This window comes from Hyperoodon ampullatus (genome assembly GCF_949752795.1).
Source record: "Hyperoodon ampullatus genome assembly, chromosome: 3".
In the NCBI taxonomy this organism is placed as follows: Eukaryota; Metazoa; Chordata; class Mammalia; order Artiodactyla; family Ziphiidae; genus Hyperoodon; species Hyperoodon ampullatus.
In genome coordinates this window covers 75109738-75125592 of record NC_136916.1, presented here as the reverse complement: position 1 = coordinate 75125592, position 15855 = coordinate 75109738, and the positions used below count along the sequence as shown (strand labels likewise).

Genomic DNA, 15855 nt, shown 5'->3' with positions numbered 1-15855 from the left:
CAGTCTCCCAACAAAAAAGCCTACTCTCGGGCTTCCCTGGTGGCACAGTGCTTGAGAGTCCACCTGCTGATGCAGGGGACGCGGGTTCATGCCCCGGTCCGGGAGGATCCCACGTGCCGTGGAGCGGCTGGGCCCGTGAGCCATGGCCACTGAGCCTGTGCGTCCGGAGCCTGTGCTCTGCAACGGGAGAGGCCACAACAGTGAGAGGCCCGCGTACCGCAAAAAAAAAAAAAAAAAAAAAAAAGCCTACTCTCAAATGCAGGAGGAAAATCTTGGCAAACTAAGTCATTTAGGTCTGGTACTCGGCTTCTATGCGATGCCATCAAACACAAGCATCATCGAAAAGGTGCTGAATGAGCAGAAGCAGCGGCATCCAGCCTCCAAGCCAGGACCCAGATCCTTCACGCTCTGTGTCTGCATGCAGCAGATGCAATTTCTGCGCAGGTGTAAAGGATGGTCCCCGAGCCTGCCTGGGAGGAAGCTGGTGCTGAGCGCAAGCTCGCTGCCTTCATCAGCGATTCCTGAAGCTGCCGGGTGAGGCTGGGGTGCCTGCTCTCTTGCTTTTGCTTCTTAAAGCAGTAAGCCAAGTGGTGAGCAATGTCACTGCAAGTTCCAGCTGGGAAACACTGAGAAATCAGCTGGGCTTTCTCTCCTGGGAGGGTGAGGAGACTAAGGCCGGGTAGGCTGGCAGCAGCACGTCGGTGCCAGAACTGCGCCCAGGGGGCCCCGCTCCCAGACTGCAGACACTGGGCTCTGTGCTACCTGCCAGCTCTGCAAGGAAGTGAACCGGGCAGTTCACCCATCCTGAAAGATGGATGTATGGCTGTCTAAGCCACAGGCAGCTTCTAACTTACAAGGGGAAGGTGAAGACCAAACAACCAGGACCAAAGGCTGCTTGGAAGCAGACCTTGAGGAGCAACACTCAGTCTGAATCAAGGCAGCTAAATGGGGATTTCACTGAAACTTGAGAACTCAGGAGGGACCTGGCAAGAAAGGGCCATGGGAATGCACAATGCAAACCAAGGAGAAGGAAAAGAGTGGACCCTGCATCGAACTCCCTGCTCTCGAGTACTTTGTATGGAGAGACTGGGGTGGGAGTGGGGTCATGATGCATGAATTCCATTCCATAGGCTGCTGGGCTACCAAGCTGCCTGCAAATGACCACCCGTTCTTTAATAAGCAGGACTGAGACTAAGGGTCATTGCCCTGGGTGTCGGCCTCCGTGCCTACAAATCATAGTCTCCGCTAGGCTGTGAGTCGGGCGTTGGGTGAGCTGGATGACATCGTACCTGCAGGCATGGTTCTTGCAAAGACAAAGTTGGAGGCGCTGCAGCCGAGCTTCTCAGCTTCGTGGTTACAGCTGTGGATATCAATTCGGTACAGAGTAAAAGGCCGGAGGTTGGAGATGACAGTTCTCTCCTTGTTATCCACTCTGCTCTCGAAGAAAGGGTACTCGGTCTCGAGCTCTTCTGGGTCTGTGATGTTGTAGGTGTCCACCACCGTGGTGTTCCTGCTCCGGCTGGACATGGTGGTGTTGGCGACCTGCATGACCTCCCTCCGCTTCCGTTCAGGTCTGCAAGGAAGAGAGAGAGAAATGTGGCTTGTGAGTGAGGGCTTCCACCTCTTTTGTCTTTTCTGTGACTCGAGTCAGAGAAAGAGAAGAAAAATCTTCACCTTGGAATAAAAGGAGCTACTCAGCCCCCTTGCATAAGAACCAACAAATAATACAGGGATTTCCTTCCTCATTATTTATTTTGCTTTCTCTACGCTGCAAACCTCAGCCTCAACGTGCAACCTGCCCCCTGGCTCCCCGAGTGGTTACTCAGTGGTACCTAGAGGCAAACTAACACCTCAGCCCCCACAGTGGGGAGGCTCAGGGGCACCTGGGCTGTTTCCTCAGAGCTGTTACAGTGGACAGGGACTGGGGAAGGGAGGCCACCCGGGACGCTGTCAGGAAGGCAGGGGGCCAGCAGAATGGCATGTCCCGATTCTCTGTAAACAGCCGCACTTCCACACAGTGTGACCAGCAGCTAATATCATGGCCAGCTTTTCCCACACCCACCGATGGGACAACTCACTCCTGTCAGAAAACCTTGTTTACTCTTCAACATCTGTTGATATTTCAGTCACTTAAACCAAACTTTGTGACTTAAACTATAAAGGCAGTGATCAATGAAAGGCACTCGGCACCAGATACTGACTCCAGAAAGGAACTCATGACATCAGGCTGCCATCCTTCTTCAAGACACATGGACACAGACGGCGAATAGCGTCATACTCAACCTGACTTGACTCGTTTTTTTTTTTTTTTTTTTTTGCGGTATGCGGGCCTCTCCCGTCGCGGAGCACAGGCTCCAGACGCGCAGGCTCAGCGGCCATGGCTCACGGGCCCAGCCGCTCCGCGGCACGTGGGATCCTCCCAGACCGGGGCACGAACCCGCGTCCGCCGCATCGGCAGGCGGACTCCCAACCACTGCGCCACCAGGGAAGCCCTTGACTCGTTTTAAGCTCTAAATAAACTGTTCTTAGAATGAATTAAAAGAAATAAAAATCGTCTTTGGAGAATTTAGTTGTAAAACAGAAAAGCTTCCTTTATGATTTATTCAGCCGTTCTGTTACCCAGACACTCCTTTTACCCAAATTCTGTTGGAAATTGTGTGGACATCAGATGTACGCCTCAGTAGGAGGCATGAAAAACCCCAAACGTGAGGTTTTCATCAACTGTGGCCCCTCACCATGGGCAAACTAGGGTATTATGTCTGTCCTGTGAAAAGAAAGGACAGCAAGTGCGACTAGACTTCAGACAGAGGCCATCAAGACCGCAAGGTGGATGCACGCGTTCATCAGGGGAATGTGGTGTAGAGGAAACTTATTTTGAACTCAACAATGCAAACACAAGGCATTCGTGAAATCTGTGTCACCCACAGCTCTGCCTTCCTATCACCTGATCCTGTGTTCTTGGACTGATGAGGAAAACAGGCACTGCCTTGTAACTATCAACAGAAAGCTAGGGGCTCTTCAGTGAAACCTTTCCAAAGCCTGGACTCAACAGCCTGAACCTTGGACAGGTCTTTGGGAAAAGTCGGCAACGTAGCCGGCAGCCTCTGCTGGAGAATAAACAGATGGCTCCTGCTGGCCTGTCTGGGATGCTCTAAATCCATCTTCTTCTGTGTCCAAAGGAAATAACACCGGCCAAGCCCCTGCTGGCATGGGGGGCGATGGACTGTGTTGAGAAGCAATGCCATGAAGGGAAAGAGCCCCGGTGTGCGGGGAGGAAGGGCCAAGCCCCAAACCCACAGTTAGTCAATCAGGGTGGTGGAGAAGCCACTGAACCTAGGTTCTAGTTTTAAAACTTCTTTGAGCTCTTTTCCATCCTCAAACTTTTTGATTCTTGAGACCACACATGATATACAGGATATCTGGACTAACATGTGAACTGCAGCCATATCAATCACCCGTGAACAGGAGATGTCACCGGCGGGGCAGGTCGGGAGGTTCCATGGTTTTAACCGCAGGAGAGGAGGGGGCATAAAGCTGCTAAGTGACTGAGAGCTTCATTCTGAAAAGGAAATAGTGCCTCCACTTCCAAAAGGTCTTGATTTCCTGTTTTAATGATTTTTCAAAGTAAGATGTCTATCTTTGACTAGTATACAAATATCAGGAAGGTCACGTGACAGAAAAGAAAAGTCTCTTTCAAAACCATTTGTTGCTACAACCTAAGAGAGCTTTTAAGGGCAAAGCAACTGCAGGATAAACAGAAGCTCGGGACTGCTGGTGCCCCTCTGGGTCAGGAGGTGGAAGAAGAGTGACCCCCAGGACAACGTACTGGCAGTGGGCTGGCAGCTGGGGCGCCACAGGGGTCAGGAAACGGGCTCATAGGTATAATGCTGGCCTGAATCTTGCTCCTTTGCCCAGATTTCAGGCATGAGGTTGTTTTTAAACTCTGTGCTACAATTTTTCAGGAAGAAAAAGGAGCCATCAGTCACCACTCTGTTTCCATCTCCTTCCCCAGACATCACAAGGCTGCCCTGCTGAATGTCCCTCCACTTTTCTTTCTTTTTTTTTTTTGTTGTGGTAAAACAAACTTTTAAAGTTAAAAAAAAAAACTAACAAAATTTTGTCATTTTAACCACTTCTAGGTGCACATTTCAGTGTCATTAATTACATTCATAATTCTGTGTAACCATCACCACTATTTCCAAAATCTTTCATTACCCCAAACAGAAGTTCTACACGCATTAAGGAATAACACCCTATTTCCCCTCCCCACATCCCCTGGTGACCTCTAATCTACTTTCTGTTGCCATGAATCTATCTGTTCAAGATATTTCATACACATGGAATCATACAATATCTCCTTCTGCATCTGGATGCTTTCACTCAGCATAATGTTTTCAAGGTTCATGCATGTGGTAGCCCATGCTTCAGAATCTCATTCCTTTACAGGGTTGAATAATATTCCATTGCAGGGCAAGACCACATTGGTTCATCCATTCATCTCCTGGTGGACACATGGGATGTTCTCAGCTTTTGTTATTTGAATAATTCTGCTCTAAACATTTATTTTCCTCCGCTTTTGTCCCCACTAGGCAGAAGCAGAGGCTGGAGCAGCGGAGCAGACAGATGCCCTGGCGTCGGCCTGCTCGGCTTGGAAAGGCTGTCTTTTGCGTGGCTTCACAAACTGCTTGTCAAGGGTGCCAGTGGCTCTCGGTTATGCTTTGAAGTTGGGCCCCTTTCAAAACTGACTCTGAGTCTCTCCCTCTCCCTTCGCTCCACCTTGGCCAGGCTGGGAGGCCGCAGGGAGGCGTGGGAAGGGCAACCGAGGGCCCAAACCCGGCTCCTCCGCTTGCTGGTGTGTGCTTGGCCAGGTGATTGCTGCTCTCTGCACCCACGTGCCCCCCACAGGGGCTGGGCGGCCACAGGGCAGCTGCACCTGTCACCTGTCAGGCTGACAGCCCCCCACAGCCCAGGCCGTAAGCTCCGGCCCCTTCCACGAGGGCTGAGTGGCTTGGGTAGTAACCCCATTTGCCAAGCTGGCCGCCTACACTGTTGTCCCTCCTCGACGGCCGCTGGGTCTCACTTTGAGGCTGTCGACCTACACACCACAGGGTGGAGAGAAAGCACCAGGACCTGCCCAAGGACCCTCTCAGAGGACACGGTACCTGGGCACGAAGATGGCGTTGTGCAGGAAATTCTCGAAGACCTTGCGGTACTCAGCCTCCTCCTTCTCGGCCTGCTTCTCGGCTTCTGTTTTGGGGCAAGCGCAGCACGGCCCTTTCTCCCCACCACACACTTCGGTCTTGGGATTCTCCGTCACCTCCTCAACGTCGATGGTGCCATCGGCGTACTTCCTGATGGGGATTTTGTCTGCTTGGGAAAGAGTAGCCCAACGAGAACCAAGTTACACAGGCTGGTGAGGAAAGGAAGAGCCATCAGCACCTGGGCTCACGACCACAGCTGCTTCCCGACAGACGGCTGACGCTGGCCCCGGTGTGTGTGGCCTCGGGGTTTGGGAGTCACAGCCACAGGTGTCCCCTGCCTCTCCCACCCTCACCTTTGGAGCAGTAATTGTGCCGGTAAAGGTAGCTGTCCTGGGGCTGGCGCTGCCACCTTACGATGTAGTAGCTCAGGTTGCCGTTGGGCAGGGAAGGAGGGTTCCACTTCACGATCAGCTGAGAAGAGGAGTTTGATGCTGAGAGTACATCCAGGGGGATGGAAGGAACTGGAAAGGGGGACAAAGGACATTTCAGAAAATGGAACGAACCCAAGATCCTGGCTGTCAGATACTCAGCGCAAACCCACAAGAAGCCAAAAGTCTGATCCCCACAGGAAAATGGCGGTGAACGCTGAAACACAAAATGAAAACCGAACCTTGTTTAGAAATTGTATTACTTTCCCTTTATAATATCTGTTCTCTGTGATAACAAACATTACTGAGCTGCAGATGGAAAAGGGTGGTGGAAGCACAGCCAGGGTTGGAATGGATGACTTAAAACCCACAGTTAACGCAAACACTGGACTTTCCTCATTTACTACAGCTGCCATCCTCCAAAACATTTAACGCCAGCAGTTTTAGCAAATGGTAAAACTGACTGACTTGCATTTCATCTGAGATTTTGAACCTCTGATAAAAAGCCAAAATGAAAGAGGGAAGTAAAAAGGGTGCTGGGGAGAGAGAGTGTGTGTGTGTGGGGGGAGGGGGGGTGGCTTGGAGGAAAAAGTGGTGCAAAGGGCCAGTAAATCTACTGATTGTATAATCATGATTCAATGGCATTATGGAGTCATAACTATGAGAAGCAGTCTAAAAACACCTCGAACACACATAAAGCCCCGATTTCAAGTAATGGACTCTGTTACCAGCAAAACAACATTGATTTACAGGCAAAGCATAAGAATCTGGTCAATATTTACTTACTATTGCCCCTAAACCCAAACCTGGAGCTGAACTGTGTATAAAGGGCAAATGCATCCAGGGACCACTGAAATCTTCTTATTCTCTTTGGGTTCAGAAAAAAGCATCAATTTTGGTAGATTTTCCAAAGTGCAAAAGACACCTTTGTTGTATGTCACTTAAGCATAACGGTCATGTAAGCTGCTTTTAAAATTTGAAAGCTTAAGGTACAAAATCTCATACACAAGGGTCTGAACACTTGTAAGGAAGGACACTTTAAGAAAAAGTTATGACTAATACTAAGTTTTTCTGGGAAAACATTTTACTGAATGCTAGGCCACTTTAGTGCTTCCTAGAATAAGTACTTTAGAAACACACAGCTCACCCCTAGATGTTTCAGTAACAGTTGTCACAAAAAAGCCTAGGCCATGGACCAAGTCATTCTCTGTCCCTACCACTTGTGAGGACAGATGCCAAAATAGAGCAAACTGACTCAATTTGTACAGTGCTTTGTTTTCTATCTTTGGGGAAAGGAAACAAGTTTCTTAAGAATTGGTCTTAACAAAGAAAGACTTTTATTTTCCCCAAATTAGCTACAATGAATTACTTGCAAATTTTTAGGCTGAACAACTTGTTCTGTTGCCTTTGAGCCTCTGCTACAACATCCCAGGCCTAGAATCAGAAGCCTGTGTCACATTTATTGATACAAACATTGTGCCATCAGTGACATGATCGTAGCCACTTAGAGGATCATAGAGAGGGAACAGGGGAGGGGAGGGGAAGGGAGGAGGGGGCAGGAGAACACGAGCAAAAGGATTTCCCCACCAACATTTTTCCCTCACCCTCTTTGCCATTTAAATTCATTTCGTGCCAGTTTATGCGTATTTTAAAGCAGCCTAGGTATTGGCTATCATCAAAGAATGTTTATCAGTGCCTTTTAAAATGATGTGCATTTCCCTACTTCTAACCTGTTTGCTTTTTTTGTTTTTTTGTTTTTTTGCAGTACGCGGGGCTCTCACTGTTGTGGCCTCTCCCGTTGCGGAGCACAGGCTCCGGACGCGCAGGCTCAGCGGCCATGGCTCACGGGCCCAGCCGCTCCGCGGCACATGGGATTTTCCCGGACCGGGGCACGAACCCGTGTCCCCTGCATTGGCAGGCGGACTCTCAACCACTGCACCACCAGGGAAGCCCTAACCTGGTTTTTATATACTTGGAAAATATACACAAATGTTTGCTCTCCTTAGTTCCAGATTCTGGAGTTGAGAAATGAGTTGGTTTAGAAAACGGAGATCAGGGGAGAAGGAGGCACATTTTCATCAGTGAACACTTGGAATGTCCACAACATGGTTCATCTCATGTTTTTCAACTTTTGTCTGCTTTCTTGGAACCCTAGCCACTACAGGACGAAGGTGAGAAACCAGGGAGCCACCTGAGGTAATTGGAACAACAACCAGTGTTTCAGTCCCCAGAGGTCCAACTGTCCAAATAAACAAGAAGGGCAGCCTTAGAGGACCGTATCCAGTCTGGGCCTCCCAATGAGACCAACCCAGCACCCTGGAGGACCTGAGCTCACTGGTCCAGGACAGTCAGAATGATAATGGAAGGTGGTACCAAGTCCAGAAGATGGCCTGGAAGAGGCTAGGGTATTGGGAGTGGGAAAGAAATATGATACAGTATTATATATTGACAAGACAGACAAATAAAAGACAGACTGGCCCAGGACAGGGAGAGACAACAGGCACAGCTCAGTGTCAGCCCTCTGACTACATCTTGTCATGAGTGAGGACCCTGAGCTGACGAGGCGCAGGACGGCGGGGATGGTGCGTGAATACCTGAAGCATTGGTGCGAATGTACAAGATCTCGCTCTTGGCTCCACGGATGTGGTCATTCTCCACCATGGTGAGGGTCACAGCCTTGACGTAAACGGCATACTGTGTCCAGGGCTTCAGTCCATGCAGTAAAATGCCGGGCTCCACGTCCTTGTTGGGTGGGAGGTCCACATCTACCATGTTCCAGCTGTTGGAGCCGCAGGCATCCTGCCCGTCATACTCTGTGACGTTTTTAAAGGGTCTGAAACACAATCGATGAAGCTCAGAGAATGTTTTAGGCCGCTGACATCAAAGCTCTCAGAAACCTCCCCCCAGGGCCTCCCACATCATACTTTCTATAATGGGAATTCTAGATAAAACGAATCATCAATTGGATCTTTATAGAAGAATAAAATTAAGCCACCGGACTCCAGGTTTCACAGTTCTGTACACACTATAGAATCGAACCCTCTGCCTCAGGAAGAGGAAGTTCCATAATTACTGGGATTGGAAATGCTGCTCCTTAAGAATATACGCAAATGCTCTTTCCCTCTCTTCCCCATTTTTTCACCATTAAGAAAAAACAAGCGTAGTCGTTTAAAGCAAACATCATTATTGATAAAGAATAACTTCTGGAGAAAAATGCCTTTGCTACAGAAAAACAGCTTCTCAAATACAGCTTCTAAAATCTAATATGCTCACAAACAATTCTGATTGCTTAAGTATCTGATAACATTCAAATATTTAGTTTCCAGATTATCTCAGGCACTAACGTCACTGTCAGAGCACTGGTAGACTGTTAAAGAGGATGATGGTTCTGCACAGATGCGGAGTTGGGCAGGGATTCCACGCCTCTCAGATGAAAGGGCCAGACAGACACTGGCTTCTGAAACAGACATTCACACACCCCTCCCTGTCGCTGTGATGGAAGATGAGTGACTCCCATGTGCAGGGACAATGAATGCCTGATAATCCCGCATCCTGCTTTTCTCATGGCAAGGGCACTCCCAGGGCCCTGGCTCCAGCAGGGGCAAAGGGTACCAGATGCTGCCACTGGTGGCTCTGGTTCCAGCTCCGGGGAAGCCAAGCACCTGGGAAAGGGACCTATGGCATCAAGGTGGGACCTGGGTGAGGAGGGTGACTAAGAGGCCCAGGGGAACCACCTGGATACAGGAGGCACAGGAAGGAAGGGGGAGACCAAGAAGAGCTGCCACCTGGAGGGATGTCCTGGCTGCCCAGGCAGGCAAACGTCCTCTGAAGGCACAAGAAAAGCCCCCAGTAGATTTTGGGAGAAATTCTGAAAGGTCTGAGACATGAAGGTCAGTCTTTCTCCATTCTCTGTCCCTTCTTTGGAAGGCTTATGACCTAGAGCAGAAGGCCACACCTTGGGAGGGGCCACAGATAGAGTGACCAGAATAGATGATGGACCCACCTGGAGGTCACCTCAAGGGGAGCCGAGCATCCTGAGGGGTGTTCCCAGACTATGGATTAGGGGGACCAAGGCTGCAATGATATTGCAACCAGGCCTTCCATCCCCATTCATGAATGTTTGGACTGACCTAATTCTCCACAAAACAAGTTTTCCCCTTTGGACTTATTTTATTCAAGCACCTCTAATCACCCACTGAAGAATGAAAGGCCTCAAGCTAACACTTTTTTGTTTGTAGCTGTCACTGGTGGTGACGGATGTCACATGACAGACAGGAGGGTGGCGAGGATGAAGCCCTGCCAACACGTCGCCAAGCACAGACACTCACGCTTCCTTGTAGTAGACGGTGAAGCTGATGAGGTCCCTGTAGTCAGGGGGCCGGTACCGGTGCCAGGTGATGATGATGCGGTTCTTCCACGTGGTGGTGGAGGTGAAGTGCAGGACGTCACTTTCACCTGGGGCAGAGGCACACCCATGAGTGACACCCATCTATGTCCTTTCCCTCCACGTGTCTGAGAGGTCCCCTGCCCTGTACTATGGCCCTCTCCCCCAAAGCTGTCTGTACTTGCAAAGCCCCTTTTTGGACTTCTCAGTGGCTCTCTTGTTTCTACTAAGGATCCAAACATTGTGCTACGTGGCCTCCAAGGGGCTCGGTCCTTTGCTCTAGTACACTTGGTGGCCCTGGAGTGATTCCTAACCTGGAAGAGAAGGACCTCTGGATGGAGCAAGGTGGCCTTGTCTCTCTGCTCTTCCCTAAGACGCAGGCCACCCAAGGGGCTGGGGAAGGTGAGAGTGGACCTTGATGCTGGGTGGACTCTTCTTAGACATGATGACACCTGTCTTGCAATTGTGGATATCTGCCCGCTTGCGTCAAATCACCAAAGACGGGTAACAGAGCAGCTGTGCCACAGAGGGGAACTTTTCTTAGTCCGCACGCGGTATTGACACCTTCCTGTGCAAGGACACAAGAACGCCTTGGCGGCTCCAGCTAGCGCTGACGCGCCGCGGGGAATGGATTGAGCGCTGATCGGACCCATTTCACTTGGAACAGCCTTCTGCGCTCTGTGGGAAGGAAGCCTCTGCTGGTGAGGCATGACGGGGATGCTGCCCCGAGCCCCCTCGTGCTCCCGGACCTGATTCAAACTGTGATGAGAACCCGGGAAGAACTGATGACAGCCTCCCTCGTGAAGACACGAAGCTCTCCTACAAATTGTCCTTCCCCCTGTGTCTGCCCGACTCCCACTGCACCCTCAGCAGGTGAAGAAGAGGCTAAAGGCAGTTAAAAACTGAGAAGTCTCTGGGGCAAAACGTGATGGATTGAGATGGGAAAAACGCTGCAGTTCCTGCTAAAGTGTTATTTAGAGAGGAAACATGATTTCATTTTCAAGGGAAAATAAATGGCTACTGTATGCATGACCTGACAGGTCAGACTGGCCCACTCTAAGGAAAACACTTCGACAGCACTCTGCGCATCCGCTTCTGCTATGGTCTGAACGGGGAATGTGGTGAGGGCTGTGGCGGGGCATGTGAGGGAGAAAGGCCTTCAGCTCTGCGTCTGGTTTCTCGACTCTAAAAACTCTTCCTGAGCAACTCGAGTGTCTACCAGGTAAATCCAGAGCCAGCAAAACGAAGTCCAATGCTGATGGTTTCGCAGATTCTCTTGCGCCCGTGAGCGCACGTGCAAATCTCCCTGGATCACGTAGATTATTCTTTTCTAATACCTGTCCCTTATCAAAAGCCGATGGTGGAGAGACTATTTTTATAACTTGATCCAGCCACACAGAACCACACCATTTTTAAAAGCAGTTTTACATACAGGGTTAGGTGAGAAACTCACCGCTTAGAGGCAAAACCTTAAAGCAGAAGTCACATAACCAGTGTAACATTATAATTATATTGTTCTAAATTGAAAAAGCAGTATCAATCCAGGGAGGCAGGCTCCCTCCACCTTTCATGTTGTGGTAGGAACCAGGTGGAGGCCAGGTCAGGGACAGGGGCCCCTGGCCTCCCCTCCACTCTGTGTGGAGACGGAGGGCCGGGCTTGCTCCCTCCCGGGGCTGGACAGGACCAGCTCTCCCCTAGAAAATAATCCAACGGTGTGCCTGAGCATAAAAGACACTTAACTCTGTGTATTCTGTAAGCACCTCTTTAAAATCTGAGTGAGAACACGTTTATAAATGTTTAGCACACACAAATAGATGCTATGGAAAATTTACAAGTATGAATCTGCCCCACTACTGCCTTTGAAGATATCCACGTGTGAGCAAAGTGCTCGTTAAGGAGGCCTCATGTGAAACAAGGAGGGGGCCACGAACGGAAGCTGCTGTGTAGACAGGAGGAGGGTCCACTCACAGGAGGCTCTCTCTCCGTTGTTCCTGGTGTTTATGTCCCCTTTGCTCTGGCGCCCTTTAGTCCCCGTCACTTCCTCCATGCGGTAAATCTCGGAGACACACAATTTGGGATTGAAAGCAAAGTACATTTTCCCGGCTTTGATGGTCAGGTTGCGGTGGTCCCAGTCCCACAGCTGTTGCAAGTTCTGGTTGTCGAGGACGTAGAAGGAGTAATTCCTAGAAGCACAGAAATCAGCATCAGCATCCTTGCCCTTTGCCACCAGACACCCCATGCTGTGCCTCTTCGCCACAAAGCTCCAGAAAACACTGCCTTTGCGGGTAAGAGATGTAGTTATTAACGGTATCTAAGAAAGAATAGTCACTGTTAATAGCAACGATATGATTCAAGGACAATATCAAATAGATAAAACACTAATTAATTTGATGACCCCTATTACCAACAATAATGCTTCTCACACTGGAGGATGCTACTCAAATCATTCCCTAGAAATGCCTCTGGTTATTTCTCTGAAGCAGAGTATGTACAATGAGCTTGAAATCAGTCCATGGGAGAACAGATATGCTCTGCCACTCAACCGGAACAGCTTACAAATTTGCTGTAGAAAGTCTGCCATTATCCTTGGGGGTAAATCCCATCCCATCCGTGCTGTCAGCAGCATATGACGGGGTAGGAGAGAGAATGGGACAGGGAGACAGACTCGGGGGTGGACCAACCCTGGGTCAGCTCCCTCCTCCAGATTTACCCCACCCTGAAAAGCCTCAGCCGAAGTCCCCGGGGAAGGTGGGGGAAGATAAATGGCCCCCAATGGGCATTCCCCCAGGCCACCCAACCAGGCAACAGCAACTCAGTGTCCAACAAGTTTAGGGTGCACAAAGCTTATTTTCAGAGGGCTGAGCCCCACCCCAGGAGTTTCTCATTAGGAAGTCTGGGTGGGCTGAGAATCTGCATTTTTAACCAGCGCCCAGGTGATGCTGGGACCACACTTGGAGAAGCACTGGTCTAACAGACGCTGGGCACCACCGAGGGGCTGGAGGTCCAAAGCCGACCACGTCAGACATCGGTCCTGCTCCCAGTGGGTGGACACAGAAGCAGCAGACCCAGCTGCTTCTGAAGGAGAGGTGGGGGGACAGCCAGCATCGGCAACCACTAGCACTGGCCACCCAGAGACAAACCCATACCCGGGGAGGCAAGAGAGCAGACAGCTCCAGCTTGGGGTCTGGAGAAAGAGCCTTGCAGGTCCTTTCTGTCTGGGTCCATTGGTAAACCAGGCAGGCAGGGTCACAGATGCCATCTGAGTCCTCTGTGCTGACAGGTCTGCTCCCCACAGAACTCAGACCCTTCTCCCCCTCCTATCCCCCAGCCTGTTTCCTTCTGGGGCTCACTCAAGCACCTTCTACAAAACTGAGTCTAAGAACTGGTGCCACATTTTGAGCTATTTCTAGGACCCACTCAGGGATCCAACACATAAATAGTAGAGAAGGAAAGGATCCCAACCTTCTTCCCAGACCTGGGACAGCCCAGACAGAAGCCCAGAGACCTCCTCTGCCCCGGGTGGTGTTCACTGGGCACCTCTGTGCATCTGGTGAGGTTCACTTACACCCAGACCAGGACCTCTACCAGGACTCTACCCGCCGGTCAGTCCACAGCCTGAGTCTCACTCATTGAGAGCAAAGCAAAAGCTATGGTTCCAGTGCTGTGAAGCCCACCTGTACATTTCCCTGGGAATTCATGAGGCATTCAGAGACAGGGGTCCAGGACTGTCAATGCCATTTATGAGCTGCACAGCCACAGGCAGGTCACTCAGTGCTTTCTGTAGCTCCGTTTACTCACTTATTGGACAACAAGGGGCCCAAACGGTGTCATATGAGCTCCCTGTCGGTTTTAAGGGCCCAGGAGGAGCTACTGAGCTGAGGGGGATCTGCTCCCTCGGCCTGAAGCCCAGTCCCTCCACGAGCACCGGGTCACGTCCGCGCAGGTGCTGGGGGTAGGGGTGAGGATCCTGCCCACACAGGGGCGCAATGAGCCAATGAGTCCAGAGGCAGCACCTCAAAAACCAAGCCAGGCTCCTCACAAACCCACCTGAGGCCTCGACACGTTCACGGCCACCAAACCAGGTGACAAAAACTGGCAAGTCAACAAATCCTTTCCTTTCAGCAAGAGCTCACTCCCCAGCATCTGCTGGAAAAGGAACGTAAGACATTGTCCAAAGGAATCTAGACTTGGGCTACGTACCACAAGAGTGGTACGTAGGGTGGCGTGGCACTTCGTGTGTGCACGAGGGTGGCGTGGCATGTGGAAGGTGGGATCCACGGTGCCCCCCCATCTGCTCCCTCACTGCCAGGCTGCAGGTGATGCTGCCGGGAGAAGGGGTGTCCGCAGAGTTATACAACCGGAGGAGGGGTTCAAGGTGGAGGCAGATGCCTCCTATCATAGGCCACTCTTGCCCTCGGAATACTCCCAGCTCTGAAGGCCACTCTGCAGCATCAACACGAACCCCGTGGGTCTGGCTGCTCCCAGGTTCCCAAGTAGGCCACACGGGACAAAATCTCCTTGTTGGTGCAGAAAGCTCTGGGCTGGGAGTAAAGGCCAATTACCCAGGTCAAATTGCTGACTCAACCTAGGATGAGGCTTTTATTTTAGTAAACTAATTTCACTAACAGAGAACATAACCGCACCGAAAATACCTTCTGAACAAAACATGCTTCTCCCCAGGGGAGGGAGCATGAATTATAAATCAGGAATTTGACAAATGAATGGCAGGCACACTGAAATTCTGTGTATGTGACTAATCACTTTGAAAAGCAAGATTATCTTTTTACAGTAAACATAAACATTTTTTTACAACACTGAGAAGCCCTGGAGCCAGGATACCAATATCAATAAAACCCGGGCGTTACCGAGCTTGTGTAAGCAACAGAAAAATAAAAGTGAAACCCTCAACACAATGATAATCAAGCTATTCACGAGGTGTCTGTCAATACTGCTCTTGTTTTCCCAACCCCAGCTGGAAGCCCGGCTGCCCACACATTCCTTCCACGATCAGGTGAGGATTAAGAGCCGGTAAAAGGCAGAAACTTGTCTGCATATCTTCAACACACACATAGACACACTTAGATTTTATTGTTCCCTAAAGGAAATGCCTGTTTAAGTCAATTATTCTGTAATGTGATTTCCTAATTGTTTCTAAGCTGACTGCCTTTACATTCAAAACATATTTAAAAAAAAATCTGTTTATTCTTCTGTCCCTTACACAGGCCCTGTGGTGCCTGGGTTTTATCTATATTGGTATCCTGGCCCCAGCTCTCCTCAAGGTTGCAAAAAATGTTTGTTTCTACGCTTGGGTGGGCCCCATCTGCCAAAATGTAGACCAATGTGGGAGGTTATCTCCTCGAGGACATCTATATATTATCTGCATCAATATTCTAAACGCCCAGCACATACTATACACCTAACTGTTTTATTTATGGCTCCAGTCTCAGGGCTGTCCTACTTCTGAGTTGTCAACACCACCACCTCCCCGCCTGCTCGAATGAAGGGCAGGAAGGATGGGGATGCAAACGAAGGAGAAGTGCTGGGGATTCGAGTGGTACTTAGAAGACAGCCCCGGGTCCAGGGCTCGGACCACTGCACGTGGGAATCCAAAGATCGGGGTGGAGCGTCATCTCCACTCTCACTAAGCAATAACTCTAGGCAAGGTATTTCTTTGGCTTCTCCCCACCTGGGACAGATGGGGCTGAGGGTGGGGTCTCCAGCACATGGGGGCAGGAAGGGACATTCCCCCCTTTCCAAACTTTGCTGACAAATTGGAAAAAAAAAATCATTAGTCCTTTTCATTTTTCAAAGAAAAAACCATGGCCTCTTTCGGGCGGTCCCT

General features: G+C 50.2%; 1 protein-coding gene across 1 annotated transcript in view; it reads right to left on the bottom strand.

The window, feature by feature from the left end:
* IGF1R (insulin like growth factor 1 receptor) overlaps window positions 1-15855 on the bottom strand; it is a 319543-nt gene that overhangs the window by 31764 nt on the left and 271924 nt on the right. The window contains exons 6-11 of the mRNA XM_079698796.1: window positions 11982-12196; window positions 9958-10084; window positions 8224-8462; window positions 5555-5722; window positions 5163-5367; window positions 1290-1573 (exon numbers count right to left, since the gene is read on the bottom strand). Coding sequence (XP_079554922.1) covers window positions 1290-1573; window positions 5163-5367; window positions 5555-5722; window positions 8224-8462; window positions 9958-10084; window positions 11982-12196 — 1238 coding nt within the window. The remainder of the gene's footprint in view (window positions 1-1289; window positions 1574-5162; window positions 5368-5554; window positions 5723-8223; window positions 8463-9957; window positions 10085-11981; window positions 12197-15855) is intronic.